Genomic DNA, 25,726 nt, shown 5'->3' on the forward strand with positions numbered 1-25,726 from the left:
TTAATTTTTAGAAAATTTTGATTATTTTATTAATTTTTTAAAAAAAGGCGTATCTTACGATACGATACGATACGTGATACACGATTCAAAAAATTAGGTTTTCGATACACGATACGATACACGATTTGATAACCATGGTAGTGGGTACAACGATATTTCAAAGAAACCTTGATACTTTTGTAAACCCCTATAAGTTTACCTCATATCAAATAAACGCCTAGTCTTTTACCTTCCACTTCAAGCCATAAGTTTTTCCGTGCATCAAAGAAACCCCTAAGGTTTTACCGTCGTCTCTAGAAACCCCGTAGTTATACCTTGTAGGTCATAAAGCCCTATACTGTTAGCCTATATTACATGATCCTCTTTAATTAAATTAATTTTATCATGTATCCAGAGACCCCTATAGTTATACACAGTATAGTAGCCCCTGTTATAGTCTTTTAGATGAACCCCTATAGTTTTACTCCGCACCTATAATTCTCCATAGTTTTACGCTACTTATAAACCCTATATCTTTACTACCTTTTCTAAACCCCTATAGCTTTACGATGTATCAGATGAACCCTTATGTTTTTACTTTGCCTTTTCAGTTTCGTGTTCTATTATCATTTCGATGATTTATGAAACCCCTATACTTTTTCAGTGATGCTAGGCTTACCGACCCAGGACCGATTTGACATACTGACTGTGAGTTAATTTTTGAGATTTGGTTTGTTAGGTAGTGAGTCAGTATATAAAAATCGGTATTTGGGTCGGTAAATATAGTATTACTGATACTTTTTACGCTCTTCATACACGTAGACCTAGAGTTTGATGATCTATTTCACTATTAGTTTGACGTTCTGTTTAATATCCAGAATCTTAATATTTCAAAATATTGACAAAAAAAGAGTTGAATTTCTATGACAAACTTAGGGAGCTAAATTTTATCCAATTTCTTTCGCTACTTCTGTAAAATAACAAAGAAAAGAAATGCAGATAACAAGTTATTACCAAAGCCAGTACTTCTTCTTTAAATTCTGAAATGCGAAAGAACTTCATCAAGATAGACGGCTAGCCTACCACTTCATCAACATGCTCGCTCTATTCAATTCAGAGAAAATGGAATGTAGTAAACATATAGAAATGCACCAAATTTACTACTCTGTTCGTTGCATGCCCAAAAAGCCAATTTTCATTATATATATTAAGTGGAAGAATTTTGTTTTGTTGGGCAAATAAAAACTGAATTTTGTGGCCAATGTGCAAAGCCAAATTGGTTTTTTCTTTCTTTCATTGCTTTATGAGAGTTTGGTTGTTAGTAGCAGTTGATTCAATTTCATTTTCAGTTTTTAACTTTTAGAACTGAATCTGTAAAGTCTCTTGATAAATAAGCCTGATAATATACATCTCATAAATAAATTGACATGGTACCTTTTGACAGCTTATCAACCCGAATTTCAATTAAGAACACAATTACATAAACAGAAACCATCAAAGAGAATTAAAACCCCAGCAAACAGAAAAGCTGGAGACTACTGTGTACAAGCTGAAAATCAGTACACTATTACCAAGAAACATAAGATGGCTTCTATTTTACTGATTATAACTTTCAAAATCATTTTCAAAATAAACAAATCTATTTTACTTATTTTTTAGTACTTTTATAATTCAAATAGGAACATAGAAATGTTTATACTTCAAAGTTATGACAAGTCTGTGTCTGTTTTCGCAGCATACCCTGCCTCTAATATTATAACATTTAGATCCTCTAAGGTCTTGTAGATTTCAACCGACTGGTGATGGGATTGATCTCCAGCAACAAATACATAGACACAGCCATCCATCTCAACCTGGCTCCAACCAGCTTCTTTTACTAATTGTTTATCATTTATCAAGCCTCTTGCTGTAGCTGCCTCTTTCCACTTGCCCACGGATGTATACAAATTTGCCATTAAAACATAATTGCCGGTACTTAGAGGGCTTAAATTTTTCAACTTTCTAGCTGCAAGTTTTCCCAGCTCAATGTTGCTATGTTTCCTGCATGCACTAAGTAATGGAGCCCATACTTGAGCTTGTTCTTGGACAGGTATCTCTTGAATTGTTTTCAAAGCCAAATCAAACTGACCAGCTCTGCCAAGAAGATCTACCAAGCATGCATAATGCTCTATGCTGGGTTCTATTCCATACTCATCCTGCATACTTCGAAAATACCTCAATCCATCTTCGACCAATCCGGAATGGCTGCACACCGATAATAAGCTTGTGCAAACCGCAGCATCTGGCTTTATACCTTCTACTTGTTGCATCTTATGAAAGAGACTAAAAGCCTTATCTCCCATCCCATGAATGGCATAGCCATTTATCATAGCACCCCAAACAGCCAAGTCTTTATCTGTCACCCTCTCAAACACTTCTTCTGCCTTGTTTATGCTTCCACATTTGGAGAACATATGTATCAAAGAGGTCAGAACTTGCCTACTAGACTCTAGCCTGTTTACCAAAATGTACTCTTCAATCTCCTTTCCCATGGCAAGTGATCCTAAATCAGCACAAGCTGAAAGTACTGTAGCCATGGTTGCTTCATTGGGTCTAACGGATGTCTTCAACAACCTTTTAAACAGATTCAATGCCTCAGCAGGATAACCCAACTGAGCATACCCTCCAATCATGGACGTCCACAAGAACACATTTTTCTCCTGTACCATATCAAATACTCTTTGCGAAGACTCAAGGTCACCACATCTTGTATACATGCTGACCAGCAAATTGTCAATGGGATCTTTATCCTCGCATCCACATTTCAGTACAAGAGAATGAACCAACGAAGCTAACAACAAATTCCCTTCTTGTGAACAACCCGAAATGAGTTTCAGAAACACTATTAAGTCTGGTTTCAGACTAGTTCTTCTCATTTGGTTGAACACACCAAATGCTTCACCAACTTTCCCAATATTCACAAACCCACCAATAATTATTGCCCATGAAATATTGGAACTTTCTCCCATTCCATTAAAGACCAAACGCGCTTCATCAAGTCGACCAAATTTAACATACATTTTCATAACAGAGTTAGCTAAAGGTATCTCATTACTCAACAGTCCGAGTTTAAATACGCAACAATGTATTGATAAGCCTTGTCCAAGAACACTACAACTAGACACAACATTTACAAATGTAGAAGCACTTAGTTCCAAACCAAGAACCCAAATTTCTTTTAACATCAAAACCGCTTCATCAACTAGAGAAGCACGAGAATAAGAAGAAATCATAGAGTTCCAAGACACGAGGGTTCTAAAGGGCATTTCATCAAACACTTTTCTTGAAGCTTGAAGATTGGAGCATTTGGAGTACATATCAATGAGAGCCGTTTGAACAAAGGGGTCTAGTTGAAATCCCAGTTGAAGGACATGGGAATGAAGCAAAGTGCCGAGGCGTAAAGAGTTGATATTAGCACAAGCTTTGAGGAGCAAAGGGAAAGTGTAGATGTTGGCATGAACTCCGGTTTGTAACATGGAAGAGTAAATGTTTAAAGAGTGTGTAAAGAAGCCGTTGTTGGTAGAGTCACGGATCATCAAGTTCCATTTGTGCAAGGATCTTTTGAGGTGTAGCATTTTCACTCTGTAATCTAAGCAAAGTTCCAACTTTTCTTACGATTTGAAGAGCAAAGAGAAAGGGAGCTTTGGTCCACCTGTAGACAAAGAACACTTAAATGGTTTAAAACCGACTCACTGAAATTTTTTAAATCATTGAAATATCCATGGGCCCCGTTTGGTTCAAAATTTGGGGGTTTTGGGAAAAGTTTTCTTAAAAAAGTTAAAAAAAAGTTGAATTAGACGGGCATTACGATGTAGGATTTATAAATTAATAAAATACCCCCTATATTTGTTTATTTACAAAACACCCCCTATAATAAAATCTTAAAAGTTAACAAAAACACCCCCAACCCAATGTCAAATACGGACAGCCGGCCACCACCGCCCGCCGGAGGTGGTCGGGTTCACCGTATGGTGCATGACCGGCGGATCTTGCCGGTCGTGCGCCGATATGGCCTTTGCCGCCAGATCCACGGTGGATTTGGCCGACAAAGCCAGATCTACGGCCAGATCTGGCCGATTTGCTTATCAACGACGACCAATAAACGGTCGTCGTTGATGGTCAACGACGACCGTTTGTTGGCCGTGATTGAGCTGAAAGGCAATATAGGGTCTTCTGCCGATGTAGACCTTTAAATCAAGCTAAAATTACTAAGGGTCCAGTTCTGTTGTTGAATTTGACTCTTCTTAAGAAAATGAACTACAAATTGTTTTCTCTGATTCTTCTAAAAAGCAATTCAAGTTTGATTTTGTGTTTAAGCCCGAGGATAATCAAGGTAATCCCTGATCTCATGAATGATTTTACAATGCAAAGCAATTGCTATAATGGATATTGAACTGTTTAAATATTTAATCCTGGGTTTCTAATATATGCAGAGGCTGCTTTTGCACAAGCTAAACCTATTGTGACTTCAGTACTGGATGGCTATAATGTCTGCATATTTGCATATGGACAAACAAACTGGGAAGACATTTACAATGAAGGGTACACCTGAAAATATAGGATGAACTACAGGACTTTAGAGGAGTTGTTTCATATTTCCAAAGACAGAACTGGTGTCATGAGATATGAGCTATTTGTTAGCATGTTGGAGGTTTACAATGAGAAGATAAGGGACCTTTTAGTTGAAAACTCTAACCAACCTTCTAAGAATGTTTTTTCTTGAATATTGGATTATGTATTAGTTTATTTTAGTTGATATTTATAGTTTATTGACTTGTTTTGTTTGTTTATGTATAATTGTGTATTAATGATTATGTATTTGTTTATTTTGGTTGGTATTTGTAGTTTTGTATTATATGTTATTGTTTGTTTATTTGTTATTTGTTTATTTTGGTTCCTATTTGTTTGTATTCTAAATTGAATTGTATTTAGAGTACTTGATTTAGGGGGTGTAAATGTAAAAAATTAAAATTGTAGGAATTTTGGGGGTGTAACTGTTATAATTGAAAATTGTTAGGAGTGAAAAAAATTAAAATCTGGAGAGAGAAAAAACGGGTACCCGTGGTCCACCGTACCCGTATAGGGTAGGGTACGGGTCTAATATGTTGAACCTGTATCACGTCTGTACCCGTTCCGACCCGACCCGACCCGTACCACCCGCTCGTTTTGCCGGGTCTACTTACCTATAACTCATAATAATCCATAAATAAATAAGTAAATTGTTTCTGACCTCCCACAAATCTCTTGCTTCGGCCACAGTTGATGAATTAAGCCCAATATCAGCCCCATTAGCAGTGACATTAGCTGTAGAAGAACCTCTATTCCATAGTACTAGGCCTATTTTATTACCACTCAAAGCCCCTGCCCAAACCTACAATAATAATATTTTTTTCCATTTGTGTAAGCTGAATCTTTTACTAATAACAATGAATGATAAAGATATAATTATTAATTCTTAAAAGAAAATTAATTAAATTGAAATAAAAGATATAGACGTATATATCTTAATCTCACCATTCGCATAGTAAAAAAAAGATGGGTCTTCTTGAATTTAATAATGTTTTACTCATTATTGGATACTTGTTCGAAATACAAGATTATTAAATATTCTTTTGATTAAGTAATTTAATTATTTAAATCTTATATTATACCTTTCCTTAGGACTTGTACCCGTGTTTTCGCAATTATCATACTTCAAGAAGTCAATTCCCTGTGTAAGTTAATTAAACAAAATTAATGCTATGCAAAACGTAATTAAATCAATATTAATCCCTAAACGTAATTAAACAAAATTAATGCTATGCAAAACAACATTGATATTACTATATTCATTAGCGTTTTAAGATTGTTTCTTGACAATTTTTTTTACCTCGAATATTAATTTTTGAATAACATTATATAAATATATATATTAACTTTTTATATAAATTGACGTGTTATAATATGATTGGATGACTTTAATTTAAAGATAAATTAAAAAAAAAAAGAAATAATATGTCAAACATGTATGATTGCCAGGTCACTTTATACATAATAGTTTATATAATTAGTTTATACACGTTATTTACTAGGTTTCAATTAAGAAAAGATTCAATTTATTATAAATATTTGATAGTTCAAAGAGGAGCATTAAGGCCTATCATATAGTGCCAGGCCCATAAAAGTTCTTTTCATGACATATGTAGCCCAGAAGGAGCATCTATTGGGCCGTAACTCAGCCCAGAGTGGGAATCCTGTGTTTACATTTTTTTAGAAAGCCGGCCCGGCCCGGGCCATTTGCCATTGCTTTATTGCGTTCTCTTTTCTGTCGATCTCAAATATAAATTATAAAATATAAAAGAAAATTTGGAATTAATTAAAGGTTGATAAAGCCTAAAACCCTAGCAACGATTAAGGAGCTATGAAGCGAACTCTGTTCTACGCTCGCAATTTTCTTCTCTTTCCTCCCAAATTCAACGCAAGCCATAAAATTTCACCCATTCAACTTGCTTTTTCAGCTCGGCCGACAGTCAGGTTCTATACATCCGAGTCTGATTCATCCAATTTTGCCCAAACTCAGAACGATAATGGCGGCGCAGATGTTGAGGATGTCAGCAACGAAGGTAAAACTGGTATTTGTCTTCTTTTTGGTTGCCGAGAAAGTTGATAGAGAGAAGAAATGAAAAGCTTTTTTCTTTTATTATAAAACTCTGTGATTGGACTTGTAAGATATGTAATTTTTTTTTTTTTTTTTTTAATTCTGGGTTACTTAGATCGATTTTTGGCTTCTTAATCTTCGACATACTTGAACTAACTCGTTTATGAAGAGTAGCATGTACTTCATATTCATGGCTGCTTCTGTATTCTACTTGTTTATCAAACTCTGTTTTATTTATGTTGATTTAGTGTTAAATCGTTTTGTAAATACTAGAGCTTAAAAGGAGAATAGAGAACTACTTTGAGGGAGATGAAGAGGCATACCATCAATATTTGAAGCCATTTTGAATAGGAAGTTGGCAGGGAAGCATGAAGAGAGTGATGATGATTGATGGAAGAGATTAGACGCAAAAATTAAGAGGAAGATCATGTCAAAGAAGAAGAAGAGTTTGATTCCGAGCAAGATAAGTAGTTGGAACACCACCTTAATGATTTGTTCATTTATATTTTTGTTAGATTTTGGTTCACGCTCATCCTTTGTTTGTTTGGATGTATAAATGTAAAATCATTAGGACTAATTTTACATATTTATAAACTTGCAATTGATTATTTTGGTATTTTTGTTTATGGATTTGGGATACCTTATGATATAATTTGAGAAGCTGAAAGGGGGGCAAAGTGAACTTTTAAATAGAACAATAAAATTCCAATTTCATTAATTAAATTTGTACAATTTTGGAACAATTAACAAGATTAATTAAATTTATAGAATAATTTAAAATAAAAAATAAAAAAATTTAGTGAGTTCTGAATTGGAGGCATAACCAAGGTAAAATGTAATGGGAATCATAAATAAAAAATGGATTTTTCTCATCAAATAATTTTGAGAATACATTTGAAACATAAATATCAATAAACATAATTGTAAAATAATTTTATGATCATTTTCATTCATCATCTATAATACATTAAAACTTCATAATTCATGTTTTAGTAGTACAATATTAGAATTTAAATTCAAGTTTTAATAATATTAGGGTTTCAATTGCCTACTTTTGAAATTGATAGAAGATCGTGCTTTGAAACCAACAAAGATAACTGTCATTGATGGAATTATAAATGTAGTTGTTGTATGACAACTAATGTGAAGCTACAGATAATTGTCAATTGTTAAGCATTACAAAATTAGGACTCTCGATGTCGATGAATTGCAAGTTACAAATGAAGTGGATGAGGAGAATCAAAGAGTCATTGTAGAATTGAGTGATCAGATTCGATAACTTCATTGTATTAGTCGAATGAATATTAATGGTTTTTTTAATCATCCAAATGAGTAACAAGTCATGTATGTTTTAATAAAAGAAGAAATCATTTCTATAATTAAACAAGAAGAGAAAACAAATAATTATGAGGATGATAGTATGGAAATACAAAAAGTTTCATGTCAAGAAGTTCTAATCATGTTTGAGAAGCTACAAATGTTTTGGCCTTAACAAGAAAATGTCCATGCGAGCGAGTAATGTACCTGCAAGTTAAAAAATGTGGTAACAACTTTAAAGAATAAATTATTATCCTAAACAATTTCAGATAAATATTTTATTTCATCTTAAACCTTTAATGCAACATACTATATTTTTTTTTGCAATATAAAGATAATTATTACTATGTGGAGGCATATTTCCTTAAGATGAAAATTAGAAAAATTATAACTTATTATAATATAGAGTTTATTCTTATTTTTAACTATCACAAATTGGGAATAAATTTTTTTATGATTATTTAGAGTTTATTCTTATATAAAATATCACCATAGAGAGGTTTTATTGTATATAGACTATATATGAAAACATTTACAAGGAAAGAATAAAAGAATTAATTACGTAATATTTCAAAAAAATGTCTTATAATTATGAAAGAAATAATATTCTATAACTTTTAAGAAATAAATAATATCTTATAATTAATAACATTGACCATATCAATTTCTTATTCACAGGATATTCTAGTATCAATCTCTTGATAATAAATTTAAAATTAACAATTTAAAAATGCATTTTTGTAGATTTTATGGATTAAAAAAAAAATCATTAATTAACATAGCAAGCTTTTTTTTGCCCTTTTAGAATTAATAATTTAATATGGAGGCAAATCTCAGAATCAGTTATTGCCTTATTGGTGACCAGCCAAACAGGCCCTTAAAGCCTGTGATAAAATTCACAAACCAGGTAAAAATGAGACGAACTCTGCTAAAAAATGTTTCTTTCCTTATGCGAAACCTTCTGCAGAATCCAAACCCTAATGCATCACTCATTCCACTCGCTGCTTCGACTCGGTCTCCACTCAGACTCTACTCGTCCGACTCAAGCGACTCCTCTAATGACCAAGACCTCCCTGCCTCCGCTGCTGAATCCACATTGGCAGCTCAAACCCAGGAGAAGGACGTGTCTCTCGATGTTCAGGATGTGGGTAATACAGGTAAAAAAGTTTATATTTGTGTTTTGAATGTGTTTGGTTGGTGGGAAAATGGAGGAAAGTGAAAGCAAGTTTTGTGGGTCTGATTTATTTTTTATTGAAATTGAAATTTATTCTGGTAGAATTCTCAGCTAGGATTTATGAAAGGTTTCTGGGTTTGATTTATTTTGTATTGCTGAAATTTATTTTGGAAAAATTCAAACTTAGATTGAAAAAAATGTTGTGATTTGATTTAAATTATGTGTGATTTAACCGTTTGTTGTTTCATATCAGACCTGAGAAACAAGTTAGCCTGGATCCTAGAGGACGCGATTATTAAATATGGGTTGGCCAGAGATGGTGAATCAGATGGAGAATCAGATGATGAATCAGATGGTGAATCAGATGGTGAATCAGATTATCAAGCAAATTATCAATCAGATGGTGAACGATGGGTTTACCGGAGCCAAAAACAGATGCTTTGCGATTTGGTTCGGCGGGGCCATATTCGAAACCCAGCAGAAAAATGGCTTAGAGATGTGGTTCGGCGGGGGCATCTTGATATTCATGAAATCCCAGAACCAGGTGACTATGAATTAGTTGATGAATCAGATGAATCAGATAAGGATTATCAATCTACTGGAAAATGAGATGCTTTGCGATTTGGTTCGGTGAACCAATGGCTTAGAGATGCGGGGGTATCTTTGTTATGCAACGGAAACGTTAGCTATTGAATATAATAATAAGAAGTAGTAAAGCATAAATAAATAAATAATCAAAATTAAATGTAAAATAAAGAATACCAGGAATTAACGAGGTTCGGTATTGAAACCTACCTCCTCGGACGCTGCAAAAGAAAACTCTACTATCTCCAAACAATATTACAAACTTTTGGGCAATACAACAAATACCCAAAACAAAGGGGAGATATAACAAAACTTACAAACTAAAGGGTCTTTAAAGAAAGAACTCTAAACAAAAGAAGTATAATGGAATTACATCTTGGGATGCTTAATAACAATGATTTGGGTCTTTATATATAGGCCCCAAAAGTTTCCTACTTTCCAATCCTAATCAATGTGGGACAAATTAATCTTTTTTGGCCTATTACATATAAGTCCCTAAACCTTTCTCCATTATCATTTCTACCCTATATGATTTTGCTAAGAGCCATTTTTCAACAAATCTTCACCTTGGCAAATTAGTAAACCTTCAAAGTTTTGTATTCTTCTGTCAAATTTTGCAACACCTTCAAATGTGCCAAAAAGCACAATCAAGCTTGTTGGATGTTGATCAAGTTCAAACAATAAATGAACTTGACCCTTGTCACTACTGAAGTCAACATGTCTGCAGGATTATCTTCTGTGCCAATCTTCTGGAGAATCATTTTCCCATTTTCAATATAATCCCACACAAAAACTAAACCAATATCTATATTACATAAAATATACTGTAGAAACAATTTCACAACTTGCAAATGTCCTTTACTAGGATCATGCATATGCCTGCTCACCATACTAACTGCTTGTGAAATATCAGGCCTTGTGTACCCATGACCTATCATACATTGATCAAATCGCTTATACCACTGTCTTGGTGACTGCTTCAAACTATATAGCAATTTCTTCAATCTGCAAACCCAATTTTTCTTTCCAGCAACCCTACAATCATCTGGCTGAGTCTTGTAGATTTCCTCTTCCAAACTATCATGTGAAAACGCGATTTTCACATCCAATTGAACTAGTTCAAAATCAAATTGTGCCACCAAGGTTAGCAAAATTAGAATGGAAGAATATTTTACCACAGGAGAAAACACTTCACTATAATCAAATCCTTCCATTTGAGCGTATCCCTTTACTACCAACCTAACCTTGTGTCGAACATCTTCTCTATTAGGAAATCCCTTCTTCTTTACATACACCCATTTGCACCCAATTGTCTTCTAATGTAGGGATCACATTTCATCATTCATGGCCGGTTTCCATGATTCACAATTTGAACTCCTAACTACTTCTTTATAAGTAGTAGGAATATCATCACCTACGATTGGAAGTGCATAAGCCACCATATTAGCGAAACGAGCAGGCTCTCGTCTTGACCTATTGTATGCAATCAATTCCTGTTGCTGAGGAGATTCTTGGGGTAAAATCTCCTTTTCATCTATAGTATCCACATTAGTCACCTCAGAATCACTTTCTGTCTCGTGGACACTATCTGGTTCAACTGTTGTTTCAAACTCCACCTGCTGCCGAGTATGCTCCACACACATATGCCACAGCTTCAGCATTTCTAAATCTGCATCCTCTGTACGACTGCAGCTGTCGTTCCAATAACTGTACTACCATTATAGTAATACAAGTTGTTTCTCCTCGTGCCTTTCATTACCACAAGAGCGCCTGAAGAAACTTTTAGAATTCCATTTCACATATTCACCGTGAAGCCTTTAGATTCCAAGGCTCCCAAAGAGATGAGATTCTTTTTCAACTTTGGTACATACTGAACATCTGTCAGAGTTCTAGTCAAGCCATCATGATTCTTCAACCGAATTGAACCTATCCCAGTTGTTTTACAAGCATCATCATTGCCCATATAAACAACTCCATCACGTTCTTCAAAATTAAAGAACCAGTCCTGGTGAGGACACATATGATAGGTACTACCTGAATCTATAATCCACTCATTTGATCCAGAGGTGGATGGTAGGCTAACTAGACAGAAATCTGACTCATCCTCTTCACCCTCAACAACGCATGCATCAGAAGCAATTTTGCCTTCTTTCTTTTTCAACTTCGGACAATCTTTCTTCCAATGCCCATTCTCACGACAAAAGGCACATTGATCCCAACTGAGTTTTCCCTTTGAACGAGATCTTCCTCTTCTCTCATTCATGTATTTGTTTTCCAGCGCCTTCCATAACTTATTGGCAGAAGTCTATTTCATGAATGGATATTTATGCTATCTACAAAGACATGAGCGAATCATCCCACACGCTTTTACATTCAACCTCACCCAGTCTTTCTCATAGACATCTTCTGGTTTTTCCTCCTCCAGAACGATATCTAGATCCTGCTGATACAAGCTATCCATTACCTCACTCTGCCACAAGCCAAAATTATTTTGGCCATCAAATTTTTCAACATCAATTTTTGCATTTGAAACCGTTATCATCTTTACTGGTACGGATGGTGGTGCCGCGGACGGTGATGCCTCGGACGATGAATCCTCGGACAATAATGCCATTTATGCCTTACTCAATTAGCTTGGTAAACAAAGTTCCCAATAACCAAGCTCCACAAATTATTATATTCAATAGCTAACCAACAAATCAACAATAGCCCTAGGTAGTAGTAAGTGCTGAAATGATTAAATACGCACCAGGAAAATTCCCAGGAAACAATGGAGGGGTCACAAATGGTCCCACTTAAAATCCAGTCTCCTTAGACTTTTATCGTCTTTTTGACAGAATTTTCCTAGACATGCATATAACCATATAAATAGCTACTCACTGTCCTAAACCTAGGCTCTGATACCAATTGTTATGCAACGGAAACATAAACTCTAACGCTAGCTATTGAATATAATAATAACAAGTAGTAAAGCATAATTAAATAGCCAAAATTAAATGCAAAATAAAGAATACTAGGAATTAACGAGGTTCGGTATTGAAACCTACGTCCTCGGGCGCTGCAAAAGAAAACTCCACTATCTCCAAACAATATTACAAACTTCTGGGCAATAAAAATACCCAAAACAAAAGGGAGATACAACAAAACTTATAAACTAAAGGGTCCTTAAAGAAAGAACCCTAAACAAAAGAAGTATAATGGAATTACATCTTGGGATGCCTAATAACAATGATTTGGGTCCTTATATATAGGCCCCAAAAGTTTCCCACCTTTCAATCCTAATCAATGTGGGATAAACTAACCTTTTTTGGCCTATAACATATAAGTCCCTAAACCTTTCTCCATTATCATTTCTACCCTATATGATTTTGCTAAGAGCCATTTTTCAACTATCTTGATATTCTTGAAATCCCAAAAGAAGAAAAATAGAGATTTGACAGCGCATGTTAAATACAAATTCTACATAGGGTTATGATTAATTTACATTAAATTAAAGTAGTTCATTTGCTTTGATTAATATGTTCATTTTCATGACCATTCTTGAAGCTCGGAGACGCACATCCCATTGCTTCTTTCAAAATCCCATCTCAACTTTGATGAATAAGTGCTTTCATAATTAATTGCATAAAAATCATAAATTAGTACATTAAAATGAGAACCCAATAAATAAATAAACGGTTATTATCAACCAAATGATACTTTTATTAGAAAAGACAACGAGAGGACAATTAATGGTTTAAAGCCGTTGACTTTGGCTAATTTTTTTTTTTTTTAATATATATTTGTGTAAGTGATTTTATTGTTTAATAAAACTAACATACACATTGTTGAAATTAAAAATAAAATAAAATATATACAGTTATATAAATTAAAAAATATAACAATATGTATTGAAAAAAATTAAAATTAAAAAAAAAATCAAAACTAAAATAAAATAAATAAAAAACCTTAAAAAAATTAAAACTAAAATATAAATATTTCAGTGAGTGTATATTGTTTTATTTCTTTTTATTTTTTAAAAACAATAAAATCACTTACACATATATATTTCAATCATTTAAGTAAATTATATCTTACCTCCCATAAGTCTCTTGCTTTGCCCGCAGGTCCGCAGTTGATGAATTAAGCCCAATTCAGCCCAATTATCATTCTATTCCATAGTACTAGGCCTATTTGTCATTTTGATCTGCACGAGATGTCATGCTGCTCCACTCCACCCCAGAGGGTCAGATTAATTAATTATTTAATTAGTTTAATGTAAAAGCTTAATTACCTATAGCTTTACGATGTATCAGATGAACCCTTATGTTTTTACTTTGCCTATTCAGTTTCGTGTTCGATTAATAAAACCCATATCATTTCGATGATTTATGAAACCCCTATACTTTTTGCGCTCTTCATGAACCTAGACCTAGAGTTTGACGATCTATTTCACCATTAGTTTGACGTTCTGTTTTAGTATCCAGAATCTTAATATTTCAAAATATTGACAAAAAAAGAGTTGAATTTCTATGACAAACTTAGGGAGCTAAATTTTATCCAATTTCTTTCGCTACTTCTGTAAAATAACAAAGAAAAGAAATGCAGATAACAAGTTATTACCAAAGCCAGTACTTCTTCTTTAAATTCTGAAATGCGAAAGAACTTCATCAAGATAGACGGCTAGCCTACCACTTCATCAACATGCTCGCTCTATTCAATTCAGAGAAAATGGAACGTAGTAAACATATAGAAATGCACCAAATTTACTACTCTGTTCGTTGCATGCCCAAAAAGCCAATTTTCATTATATATATTAAGTGGAAGAATTTTGTTTTGTTGTGCAAATAAAAAACTGAATTGTGTGGCCAATGTGTAAAATACATTCATGTTCCAATATTCATATAAAAGTGATTATAAAATCAATTTCAATATAAAATCTCCATGGAATATATGCGGAAGTAAATGACAAACCTCCAGCCATAGCAATTGTTGTTTGATCTTCTTGCTCCTTAAAAAATTACAGGATCTTCCACTGACTGTAATCTTAGAGTGATGGTTTTGAAACTAAAATAAAAACTACGTCAGATGGGGACCTGTAAAGTCTCCTTCTTATATGCAGTTGTCTTTCCATCAAAGACAACTGCTCAAGAGACACAACCGTATGACCACATCAGTCCACATCAGCAATGACCAAAATGTAATTATATGAAAGTGTAGGACCATATGGCAAAAAGTCTAACATTCTCCCACTTGGTCTTGTTAGAGTAGATGCCCTAGAGCCAATCAATTATTGTAGAATTGACTCTTTGTAATAATGTTCATTAATCAATAATAAAAGGCATTTTATTCTNATTTTTATTACATGCAAGTGAGCTGTAATAATTTATTTTAATTTTTATACTCCTTAACCAATTATTTTAGTGTTTTTAGGGTATGAATATCTAACCTTCACTCTCTTGAACCATCCTACATTGTCTCTCTCGTCGAATTTGACAATTAAACCTTTAATATTCTCACACGAGATACTCATCAAAACTAATCACGATTCAACACAACTAGCTATTGCATTAATTTTCACAGGAAAAATCAAAGCCCCATTTAAACAATCTTCAGCAATATTCTCCTTAATTGAGCTGTTGATATTCATTGAAGACACACCAATTATTGACTGCACAGAAGTTTTGTGCCATTGCTTGTACCATTGATTCACTCTAAAGTTTTCAATCATTGTTGATGAGATATTCTCCTGTAGAAAATTGAATGGATCCCTTGACAACTCATAGGGGGAAGAATAAGTTGCGGTTTGGATATTACGAATATATAATATGGCCGCCAGTACCATTAAACTGCCAAGGAAGTACACTAGTGTGGCAATGTCATCATTGCAGGTGGTGGTGGTGGTGGTGGTGGTTTGGTTAGCTTATACTTGGCAAGGCTAATATTGCGACAATGGGGTAGCCGATAATTTTTCCTTGTTCTTACGTCTATTGTTAGAATGATAAGATATCTAATCTAGAGTTTAGTGTTATATAATAATATTAGTTACGGTTATAGATTGAATAGAATAATAAAAAAGAAATAATATTTTTTCAGGATTTGAATAAGTCTCGAAATTAAGATTTATAAGTAACTTCTTTTAATTCTTTTCTAATTAGAGGTCTTTTAATCGTTATCTTATTATTATTGTAATAAAAGTTCTTTGAATTAACATTAGGTATATATATATATAATTTTTTTTTTTAAATATATATTTTTGAAGGATTTCCTTTCAAATGCCATTATTAAAAAAGAAAAGACATATATATTGTTATTAAAAAAGAAAAAGAAAAAGTGGAGCATTTTGTTTCAAATGCTTTACCAAGTAAAGTATTACTTTGATAAGATCTATACTTGTTTTCAAGTAGTAAGTTTGGGATTCTTTCTTATTTTAATTTCATTCTAAAAACGAAAAAGGAATTGCAGCTAGCATTTGATTTCAAAATGCTGTTTAAAGTAAAGTATCACTATATTTATACTTGTTTTCAAGCAGCAAGTTTGGAATTATTACTTTATCTTTAGCTATAATCTATCATTTAACATTTTTGCTGGTCAAAGTAGATTCTTTATCTTCTCCAGTGTAATTAATATATTCATACTTTGGTTAAATAAACTTTTATTTATGATAAATGACAGAAACTACCCCTATATTTTCATAATTCATCACATTTTCATCAAAAACTACTCCTGTAATTTCATTATTCATCACTTACAATGTAGCTATAAATATTTATCAGTTAGGAGATTAGTTCTTTCAAGATGGTGTCTTCACAAAAGAGACGAACTATAATAGGCTATAAATATTCATCACTTAGAATATAGTTATGTGAAAGAATATAGTTATGTGAAACAAATGGTTTGTTAAATACCATGGGTTAAGTGCAGAAAGTAGAAACTAGGATTTTTTTCTACTCTATTAGATAGGTAGTGGGTACTATGTTTATGGTGTGTGTAATTTTATATATCCGTGTTAACATTACTATGATGAATTTATCTCTCATTCGTGGATGTAATTGGGTTATACTGAACCACGTTAAATATCATGTTTCTTTGTATAATAATTTATATTTATGTTTTATCTTATCGGATGTTTTCCATACACAATCTCCTAACACTTAATCTTCTTAGTTAAAAATGGTTGAACTTTTATAATTTGTTATAAAATTAGCGGGTAGAACCAGAATCGGAATCGGAACCAACACTGTGCGGGTAGGTTCCGGTTCCATTTTTTTGGAACCGACATTGTGCGATTCCCGTTCCTACATGTGGAGGAACCGGAACCGGAACTAGGACCTAGAAAAAAGAACCTGCAGCGGGTTCCCGGCTTGAAACCTGCAACGGGTACCCTATTTTTGAACCTGTTTTGGGACCTAAGCTGAAATGAAATATCTGTGAAGAATAGAGGGTCTATGTAATTTTACATATAAAAAATTTAAAATGGAAAAGTTAAATTTTTACAATAACTTAATTAAATAAATATACAATTATACTTATTACATATAAACTACTCCATATAAAAAACTTTAATATATTATAATATATTAATATTAAAGTTTTGATTAATTAAGTGTATAATTGGAATTAAGACCAATTAAAAGTGTTTTAATGTTATTAAAAGAATTATTTTTGAATAAAATAGTATATTTAATTGAATAATAATATAATATTTAATTATTTACTTCAATTATCAAGTCCTAAGTATATCTATAGTAAATTAGTAATTAATTAATTATATATGATAAATTGATAAACATTAATACATTATTAGTGATTACTTAATCAATTATAACATTACATTATAGTTAAATGATTACTTAATTAATTATAAGTTTATAACATTACATTAGTAATTTCGTATATTACTTAATTAAATAATTAAAAATTTAATTAATTATAATATCACATTATAGATTTATAGTATAATTACTTAATTAATTATAACAATATATTATAAACAAATGATTACTTAATTAATTATAACATTTTATTATAGTATGATCACATAATTAATTATAATATTACATAATTAAATGATTATTAAATTAATTATAATATTACGTTATAAACAAATGATTACTTAATTAATTATGACATTCTATTATAAACATTAGTATAATACTTAATCAAATGATTAAAAATTTAATTAATTAACATATTACATTATAATTCAATAATTACTTAATTAATTATAACATTACGTTATATTATAATCACTTAATTAATTATAATATTATATTATAAACATTAATACAATACTTAATTAAATGATTAGAAATTTAATTAATTATAATATTAAATTATATATTTATAGTATGATTGTTTAATTAATTTAATTAATTATTTGTGTTTTGGTTTTGATTGAAGACTTTTATGTGAATTGTGATGAATTGATTGAATTCAAGTATTACTTAGAGAGTAGAAGATTATGAGTCACATTGGACACTAATGAATGAGTAATCAAAATTTGTTAGGGGTGAATTTGTAAATTTTTAAGGTATTTTTGTCCTTTTTAAACTAATAGGAGGATAATTGATTTTTTATAAGGTACCCGGGAAAAGAACCGAAACTTGCATTTTTGGTTTCAATTCCTCGAATTTAAGAATCTGCACTTTACGGTTCCAGTTCCCGCTCCTTTTTTTGGGAACCTGCATTATACGGTTCCGGTTCTGGTTTTCCCGAAAAATGCAAGGTACCCGAAACCGCTCACCCCTATTAAAAATCTTTTAGTTCTATTAAAAGTGACATTAATAATAAGATAAAATAAAAATGAGATCTAAAACTAAGACTAATATTAAACCAATTAACCAAACATAATATAATACCAGTATAACAAATAATTATTCATAAAATTTTGATATTTTTTTTTAATTCCTGAAGTTTAATTTAATAACATAATCCTTCTAAAGTTTCCAAAATGACAAAAAATCACCCTATCATTTGTGATATGTTAGTGAGTTGTTAGAAACTACATTATTAGAGCCAAAACCATTAAAACATTAAAGCTAATGGGTAAGAAAAATTTGACTTGGTATTTAAAACATCTTAAATTTTAAGGTGGAGTTTTTATTTTTATTTTAAATATTAAAGTAAAGAAATATTATTTATTTACTTTATATAATTTGATGTAATTAAAATAAAATTTTCTAAATCTCTTTTCAATCTCTTCTTCGTCGGATCTCTTTCCACCCATATCCACACAATATCACACCATTTCACGGCCATCGACTTAGTAGACCCAAACCGAACAATTAGAAGAAAAAATTCCAAATCGAAAGTCACCCACCCAACACTCCCCCACCTTCACGTAGTAGGGGCTGCCCACCCTTCATACCAGCAAACATACCACGCCCTCTTTGGCCCAACAAGCCAAAAAGCCCATAGTTGTCACTGTTCCCATGCCAAAAAAAAAAAAAAAAAGGTGGGGGTTTGGGTCTTGGGGCATTTAATAATTTCATTAAAGTTTAGGGTATTTTGATAATTTTAAAGTTTAAAAATAGGTAACACTGATATTAAATTTCAATTTCAAGGAGGAATTGAAAACCTAACATAAAAATAACAGGATTAGTATTTAAGGGCCTGAGTGATGCATATTGAATATGTTTGGAGACAATAGTTGTCATCTGAATGATAATTTTCAGTAAAGCCGTTAATTACAAATCTACAGCGAGTGATCTCTACCTTTATTATTCCTTAGAAACTTAAAAAAGAAAGAGAAACTTTAAAAGTGAGAAGAAAAAGCAGATACTTTGATTGATTTTGCAGGAGAAAAAGATCCATGCTTAGTTGTTACTCAAATAATTAGATGCATGATGGTGTTATAAATCCTACCAACTTTTCAATAATTTCACAATGCATGCTTCTACACCGAAGAGTGTTAGGAAATAGGAAGTACAAATTGCGAAGGCTGATTATTAATACCTTAATAGTACTTGTATGCAAATTAGACATTCGGGAGTCAGCAATGATAACCTCAAGTATGTATTATTACTTACATCTTAATTTGCTGCAGTACAAACGTGTATAATTTTTCTTTGTCTTGAGATAATCTTTGATGCAGGTTAATTTCCAACATTTTTCAAGTATATATAGCTGTTTTTAATTGTGTTGTAGCTCAAGTATTTTATATTTATTATAAAATTAACTTGTTGCTGAATTCTTATTGTAGCTCGAGTATTTCACATTAATTATGAAAGTCTTAATGCAAATTTTCCATTGATCGATGTCTTAATTAAATTAGTTGTTTATTTTATTCTCCGATCATATCTGAGAAAAAGCAACAAAACTTCCATGGGGAATGGACTAAATTTTTTTCTGCTTTTTTGGATTTTAATTTCCGTTTAAATTATCTAACACTTATATATAATTTGAATTTAGTTGTTAGCAGTTTGATCCATTCAAAGAGGAGGGCAGTACTAGAGCTAATTTCTCCAAGATTGAAGAAACTGTGGAACGAATGGGATTTGCGAGTGATGGTTCTGCTCAGCCTCGTCCTTCAGATCGTACTTATCATTATGGGTCGTCGAAGAAAGTATTCTCACAAGCTTGGGATCAGACTTATCGTATGGTGTGCTTATATATCTGCAGACTCTGTAGCAACTCTTGCCCTTGGTGTACTCTCAAATAACGTTGCAGATCTTTATAAAGAAAACAGTGGATGCAGTGTGGATGCTAATGCTCAACTAACTGCATTTTGGGCACCATTTCTTCTCCTACACTTAGGTGGCCCCGACACCATTACTGCTTATGCCTTAGAAGATAATGAGCTGTGGTTGAGACACTTTCTAGGACTAATTGTCCAGACAGGAACCACAATTTATGTCTTCGTAATGGCTTGGACAGGCTCTCGCCTTTCAATTATGTTCATATTAATGTTTTTTGCTGGGCTTATCAAGTACGGAGAACGAGCGTGGGCACTTAGGTCGGCAACCAATGGGAAACTTAGACGGAAACTTCGGGAGCTCTCGCAACGAGATAGAGAATATTTCAGAGAGGAATTTAATATGATACGAAGAGAGAAGAGCGACGAAGGATATTTTGTTGGAGTAGACATGGCTAATATTTCGAAGGAGTTTCCGGTAAATCTCTCATTCTCTAATAATAATTCTGCTTCAGATGGAGATGGAGATAAGTTACTCGCAGCCTATGAATTACGGAAGGCAACTTTGAGTCTTTTCTTAGATTCTCCACTGACCTTTTCATTAAGAGACCGAATTCATTCTGGTTTCAGAAATATGTCTCCTCAAAATGCTTTAAGAGTAATAGAAATGGAGCTTGGATTGATGTATGATCTTCTTTATACCAAGGCAACTTTACTCTTTAAACCTTTCAGCTTGGTCCTGCGCCTCATCACTTTTCTTCTTACTTGTTTTGTGTTCCTGTTCTTTACTTTTCTTGATCACAAACACAGGTATTTAAAGATTGACATCTTCATAACATTCCTTTTACTAGCTGTAGCTATTATTCTGGACATATATTCAGCGTTAGTACTACTCTTCTCAGACCGTTTTTTTGCTTGGTTAATTTTTGATAAGAAAATTTCTACTTTACGAATCCCCACTTGGTTTCAACCATCTAAGAGTCCTCGGTGGTCAAATAAAATGCGTCAGATTAGTTTTCTGAGGTGCTTAAAGAAACTAAATCGTTTCAGTTTTATTTATGAAGTACTAGGTTTAGAAAATCTAGAATTCCTATGGTTGGCATCTCAATATGAAGAAATCTCCGAAGATTTTAAAAGCTTAATCTTCCAGTATTTCAAAAGAAAAGCTGCTGTACAAACTCCCACTACCACAAGCCGAAGCGAAAACCAAAATTTCCAAGGAAGAGAAACCAGTGATTGGATGACTGATGAAGCTCCCAAGTTTGAGGCAGACCCTGCAAAAGCCATTTTATTCTGGCATATTGTTACATAACTTTTGTTCGTTTCAGATGGAGATGAACAGAATAATAAGCAGCAGTTTGATGATAGTGATGCATGTTTGACTAATAGAATCTCTAGATATATGTTGTATTTGTTAGTAAAACATCCTTCCATGGTATCAGTTGGCATAACTCAGGTTAGCTTTCAAAAAGAAGTTGAGAGAGTTACAAGATTTGTATATTACTCATCAAGTGAAACTGAAGCATGCCAAGAAATTGTTGCGGAGGGAGACGGTTTAAACGGACTATTAGCTGACGCAGTTTCGCATACCAAAATAATCAAAAGAATGCAAGAAGAGAAAAAGGTATTATCTTTTTTTTTTTTTTCTTTTTAATATATGTTACACACTAAACTGTCTCTTAGTCTTCCGACCCGTTGATATATAACAAATATAATTGACATTATTTATTTATGTACGCTAGGATTTAAAAGAGAAATGGAAGACACTTGGAGAGATTTGGTTGGAAATGATGGGAAATGCAGCAAGGAAGTGCAAAGGGAGGGAGCACGCTGAGCAGCTTAGACGTGGGGAGAGTTGCTGACTCATGTGTGGCTTCTCATGGCACACTTTGGCTTAACTGACCACTTTCAGATACAATACCGCGATCAAGTCGAAAGGCTGATTGCAAAATAGATTATTTAATAAGCGAATCAAGCCCCTGTTTGTTATCCTATTCTCTATCACTGTTCTGTTATCTTAGATTAAGAAATAGGATATATGTTTGTTTGCTTATTGGGATCATTATTTTGAAAATTAATTCAACTCTCTTAACCTCAAAACATTTTTATATCCAACTCTATTCAACTCAAAACATTTTTCTTTCTATCCTTCTCATTTTTCTCTCCTTCTAATATGAAAATTAATCCACCCAAGACCACCACTGCCTACCTACAACTACCGTCAGCCATCGACCGATTGTCCTCTTAGATAACTAAGATGCTTTAGCTAATTTTTAAACTTTTATCATGGGATGTTTAGCTAAATTAACAAATGTAGGGGGTTAAAAAAATAATAAATATTTTAAAAAATCTATCAAACAACTATTCTGTCTTAAAAATATTTTTAAAAAAATGCACCAAACAACTATTCAAACATTTTATCAAACTCATAAAATTTTCAGATACTTTACCAAACGTATTTTTAGAATCTGATCCTATTCAGTTTAATCCAAATCAACTCAACTTAAAAACACCTTTTCAAGAATAACATTTTTCAAATAATCTATCAACAAGGCCCTAAGGTTTTAAAATCTTGTGAGTGATTTTTTATATTGACCTACCAACCATCGGTATATCTTCTTGCTTTACATCTAGCTTTCCTTCAAATACCCTAAAAGTAGATTTGGAACGCAGAGAACTTAGTTTCATAGAGCAGCTCAGAAAACTCATCTGCCACATTGTATTTGACTGCCTAAGACTTTTAAGATAGTTGAGAACAAATTGGGAAATCTAAGGCGGAAATCTTCTTATCAAAATTTAACCAAGCAAAAAATTGGTCTGAGGAGAGTAGTACTAATCTGAATATATGTCTAGAAAAATAGCTATCGCTAGTAAAAGGAATGTTATGCAAATGTCAATCTTAGAATACTTGTCTTTGCCTTGAAGAAAAGTAAAAGAAAAGGAAGACAAAACAAGTAAGAAGAAAAGTGATGAGGCGCAGGATGAAGCTGCAAGGTATAGAGTAAAGTTGCCTTGGTATAAAGACGATCATATATCAATCCAAGCTCCATTTCAATTACTTTAAAAGCATTTTGAGCAGACATATTTCTGAAAGCAGAATGAACTCGGTCTCTTAAAGCGAAGTTTAATGTAGAGTCTAAGATAAGACTCAAAGTTACTCCCTTTAATGCATAGGCTGCCAGTAATTTATCTCCCTCTGAAGAAAAATTTCATTAAAGACGACTCAGAGATGTAACGGAAAGTATAAGAGTACAATACAAGGTTCAACGCAGGAACCAACTTTCCGAAACTAGCTGCAACAAAAACTAACACAGCTGGAAAAACTAAAATACAAATGTAAACTTGATAACACAATCAACGGGAGAGAGGTTGGTGACGACTTCTCTATTATCTCATTGGTTGCAGATCTGAGTGCCAACGTCCGTTCTCCATACTTGATAAGCCCTGCGCAAAACATTAAAATGAACATAACTGAAAGGGAAGTGCTTGTCCAAGTCATTACCAAGACATAAATTGTGGTTTCTGTATGCACAACCAGGGATGTAGCCAAGATTCTCGTGAGTGGGTTTAAAACATCAAAATTGATAAATTTATAATAAAATATATATTGAAGTAATAAGCATAAAAAAATATACTTTTAAAAGTTTTACATACCAAATTATCAATTCTAAAATTGTCTTTGACGATTTTTCATATTCTGAAAACGTTGCATGATTGTTTTATTGACAATTCTTAGGGTTTCATTAATTCTAAATATCAAGTAATTAACCATTTAAGCAAGATATCAAGCAATTAACCAATATATCAAAATTAAACGAAATCCTCAAATCTCTAAAACTTAGGGTTTCATCAATCTATAAACAATTCAAAATTAACTCAATAACTAACTAAAATTTATTAAATCCAACTTAAAACAACAACTAATTAACCCATACCTCAACACAAACAACATTAAATCAAAACCCACATTAAAATCTAGGAATTTAATCTTTCAATTTCAAACTCATTTATTAAACTCAACAAAAACTCATAGCTTATGATATTTCATCAATTAAGAAAACTAAAAGAAAAAAATTTTAATTAAAAAAATAAAATAAAATGAGCATCATCTTACTTTGTAATTTAAAGGAGTAACTTTTTTTGAGTATACAATTAAAAGAAAAAGATAATATGAGAGTAAATGAGGAAGAGAGAAAAGTTAAAAAAAAAATACTAATTATTAATTCATTTTTGTAGAGTCAACATGAAGTTAAATGAGATCAAAATTGTAAAATCCATAAAACTTTAGGACTTTTTTGAATTTTTAAAAAATTTGAGTGGGTTCAGTTGAACCCACAACTCACCATGTGGCTGCGTGCCGGTGCACAACTAGTCCAAGAAAGTGCCTCAACCACAACTCATTGTTAGAGGTGGAACAAATGGGCCGGGTTAAGCGGGTCAACCCTAACCCTGCCCGCATCAAGCCGGGTTCAACTCAGTCTGCCTAAAAGGCAGGCCAAGTCAACCCGACCCGCATATACCCTGCCGGGCGGGCCGAGCTTTCATAGGTGAACCCGACAAGTTATATATATATATATTTTTTTTTTTAAAAACCTCCAACCCGCCAGGTTGGATGAAAAAAATTAAAGAAATATATATATATATTTTTTTTTGCAAATACCCTTTTTACCCTTGAAATATAGCCGTTTTATAATAGTTGGAGGGATCTTTCTCGTCATTTTCTTTTTCCTTTTTTTTTTTTTTCTATAAATAGGGCCTAAACTCTCATATTTTCTTACATCCCAAATTCTCTCATTCTCTCTAATCTCTATTGAAATCTCTCAATTATTCTCTTTGTTATCAATTTGCTCTCATTTTAATTTTTATTAGGTTTTGTAATTTTCAATTCATATTTCGAAATTCCAATTCTCTTTCTTTAATTTTTTATTTCTTCTATATTCATTTTTTTTAACTACAATGGATAGATATTTTCATCTCATCAATTTCGATGATGAAGGAAACTGTCATAGTCCCCCTGAATTTGCTAACATAAATGCAGTATATTCAAATAGTCTCGCTTGCTCATTCTCAGAATCTGATACACCTCATAATATCCCCCCCCCCCCCCCCCCCCCCCCCCCCCCCCCCCCTTTCCTCCCCATGCTGCTACAACTCTTGATGGTTCTAGAAGTCATCATCGTAATCGTCGTCCCTGTCCAACTTTATCTCAAGCAGAAGTGGGTTCATCAGCTGCTGTCAAAACTAACGACAGACACACATCAGACGTTTGAGTGCATTTCGATAAGTTTTACGAGACAGAAATGGAGTTCAAGTGAAGAAAGTAAGATGTAAGTATTGTGGAAATATTGACAAAGCTGATGCAGGTAATGGTACTAACACT

The 25,726-nt window shown here is 32.7% G+C and overlaps 2 protein-coding genes and 1 long non-coding RNA gene across 3 annotated transcripts; 2 read left to right on the forward strand and 1 right to left on the reverse strand.

Moving 5' to 3' along the window:
* Positions 1 to 1,456: 1,456 nt before the first annotated feature.
* LOC116105053 (pentatricopeptide repeat-containing protein DOT4, chloroplastic-like) lies at positions 1,457 to 3,664 on the reverse strand. The gene has a single exon (XM_031391472.1). It carries the CDS (start codon positions 3,591 to 3,593, stop codon positions 1,686 to 1,688), a length of 1,908 nt encoding a protein of 635 aa, XP_031247332.1. The 5' UTR covers positions 3,594 to 3,664; the 3' UTR covers positions 1,457 to 1,685.
* A 2,698-nt stretch (positions 3,665 to 6,362) lies between these two features.
* LOC116105060 lies at positions 6,363 to 7,281 on the forward strand. The gene is made up of 2 exons (XR_004124013.1): positions 6,363 to 6,620; positions 6,929 to 7,281. It is a non-coding gene; the product is annotated as an uncharacterized LOC116105060 (long non-coding RNA).
* A 1,616-nt stretch (positions 7,282 to 8,897) lies between these two features.
* On the forward strand, positions 8,898 to 9,794 carry LOC116105006. Its single transcript, XM_031391425.1, has 2 exons — positions 8,898 to 9,129; positions 9,400 to 9,794. Exons 1-2 carry the CDS (start codon positions 8,922 to 8,924, stop codon positions 9,753 to 9,755), a joined length of 564 nt encoding a protein of 187 aa, XP_031247285.1. The 5' UTR covers positions 8,898 to 8,921; the 3' UTR covers positions 9,756 to 9,794.
* The last annotated feature ends 15,932 nt before the right edge of the window (positions 9,795 to 25,726 follow it).

This window comes from Pistacia vera, unplaced genomic scaffold (genome assembly GCF_008641045.1).
Source record: "Pistacia vera cultivar Batoury unplaced genomic scaffold, PisVer_v2 Contig491, whole genome shotgun sequence".
Classification (NCBI taxonomy): domain Eukaryota; kingdom Viridiplantae; phylum Streptophyta; class Magnoliopsida; order Sapindales; family Anacardiaceae; genus Pistacia; species Pistacia vera.

Bases quoted from the DNA above. Each gene is read 5' to 3' on its own strand.
- LOC116105053 (XM_031391472.1), bottom strand. From the start codon at position 3,593: ATGCTACACCTCAAAAGATCCTTGCACAAATGGAACTTGATGATCCGT.
- LOC116105006 (XM_031391425.1), top strand. From the start codon at position 8,922: ATGCGAAACCTTCTGCAGAATCCAAACCCTAATGCATCACTCATTCCA. The intron at 9,130-9,399 runs GTAAAAAAGTTT...GTTTCATATCAG, and splicing joins TCAGGATGTGGGTAATACAG to ACCTGAGAAACAAGTTAGCC.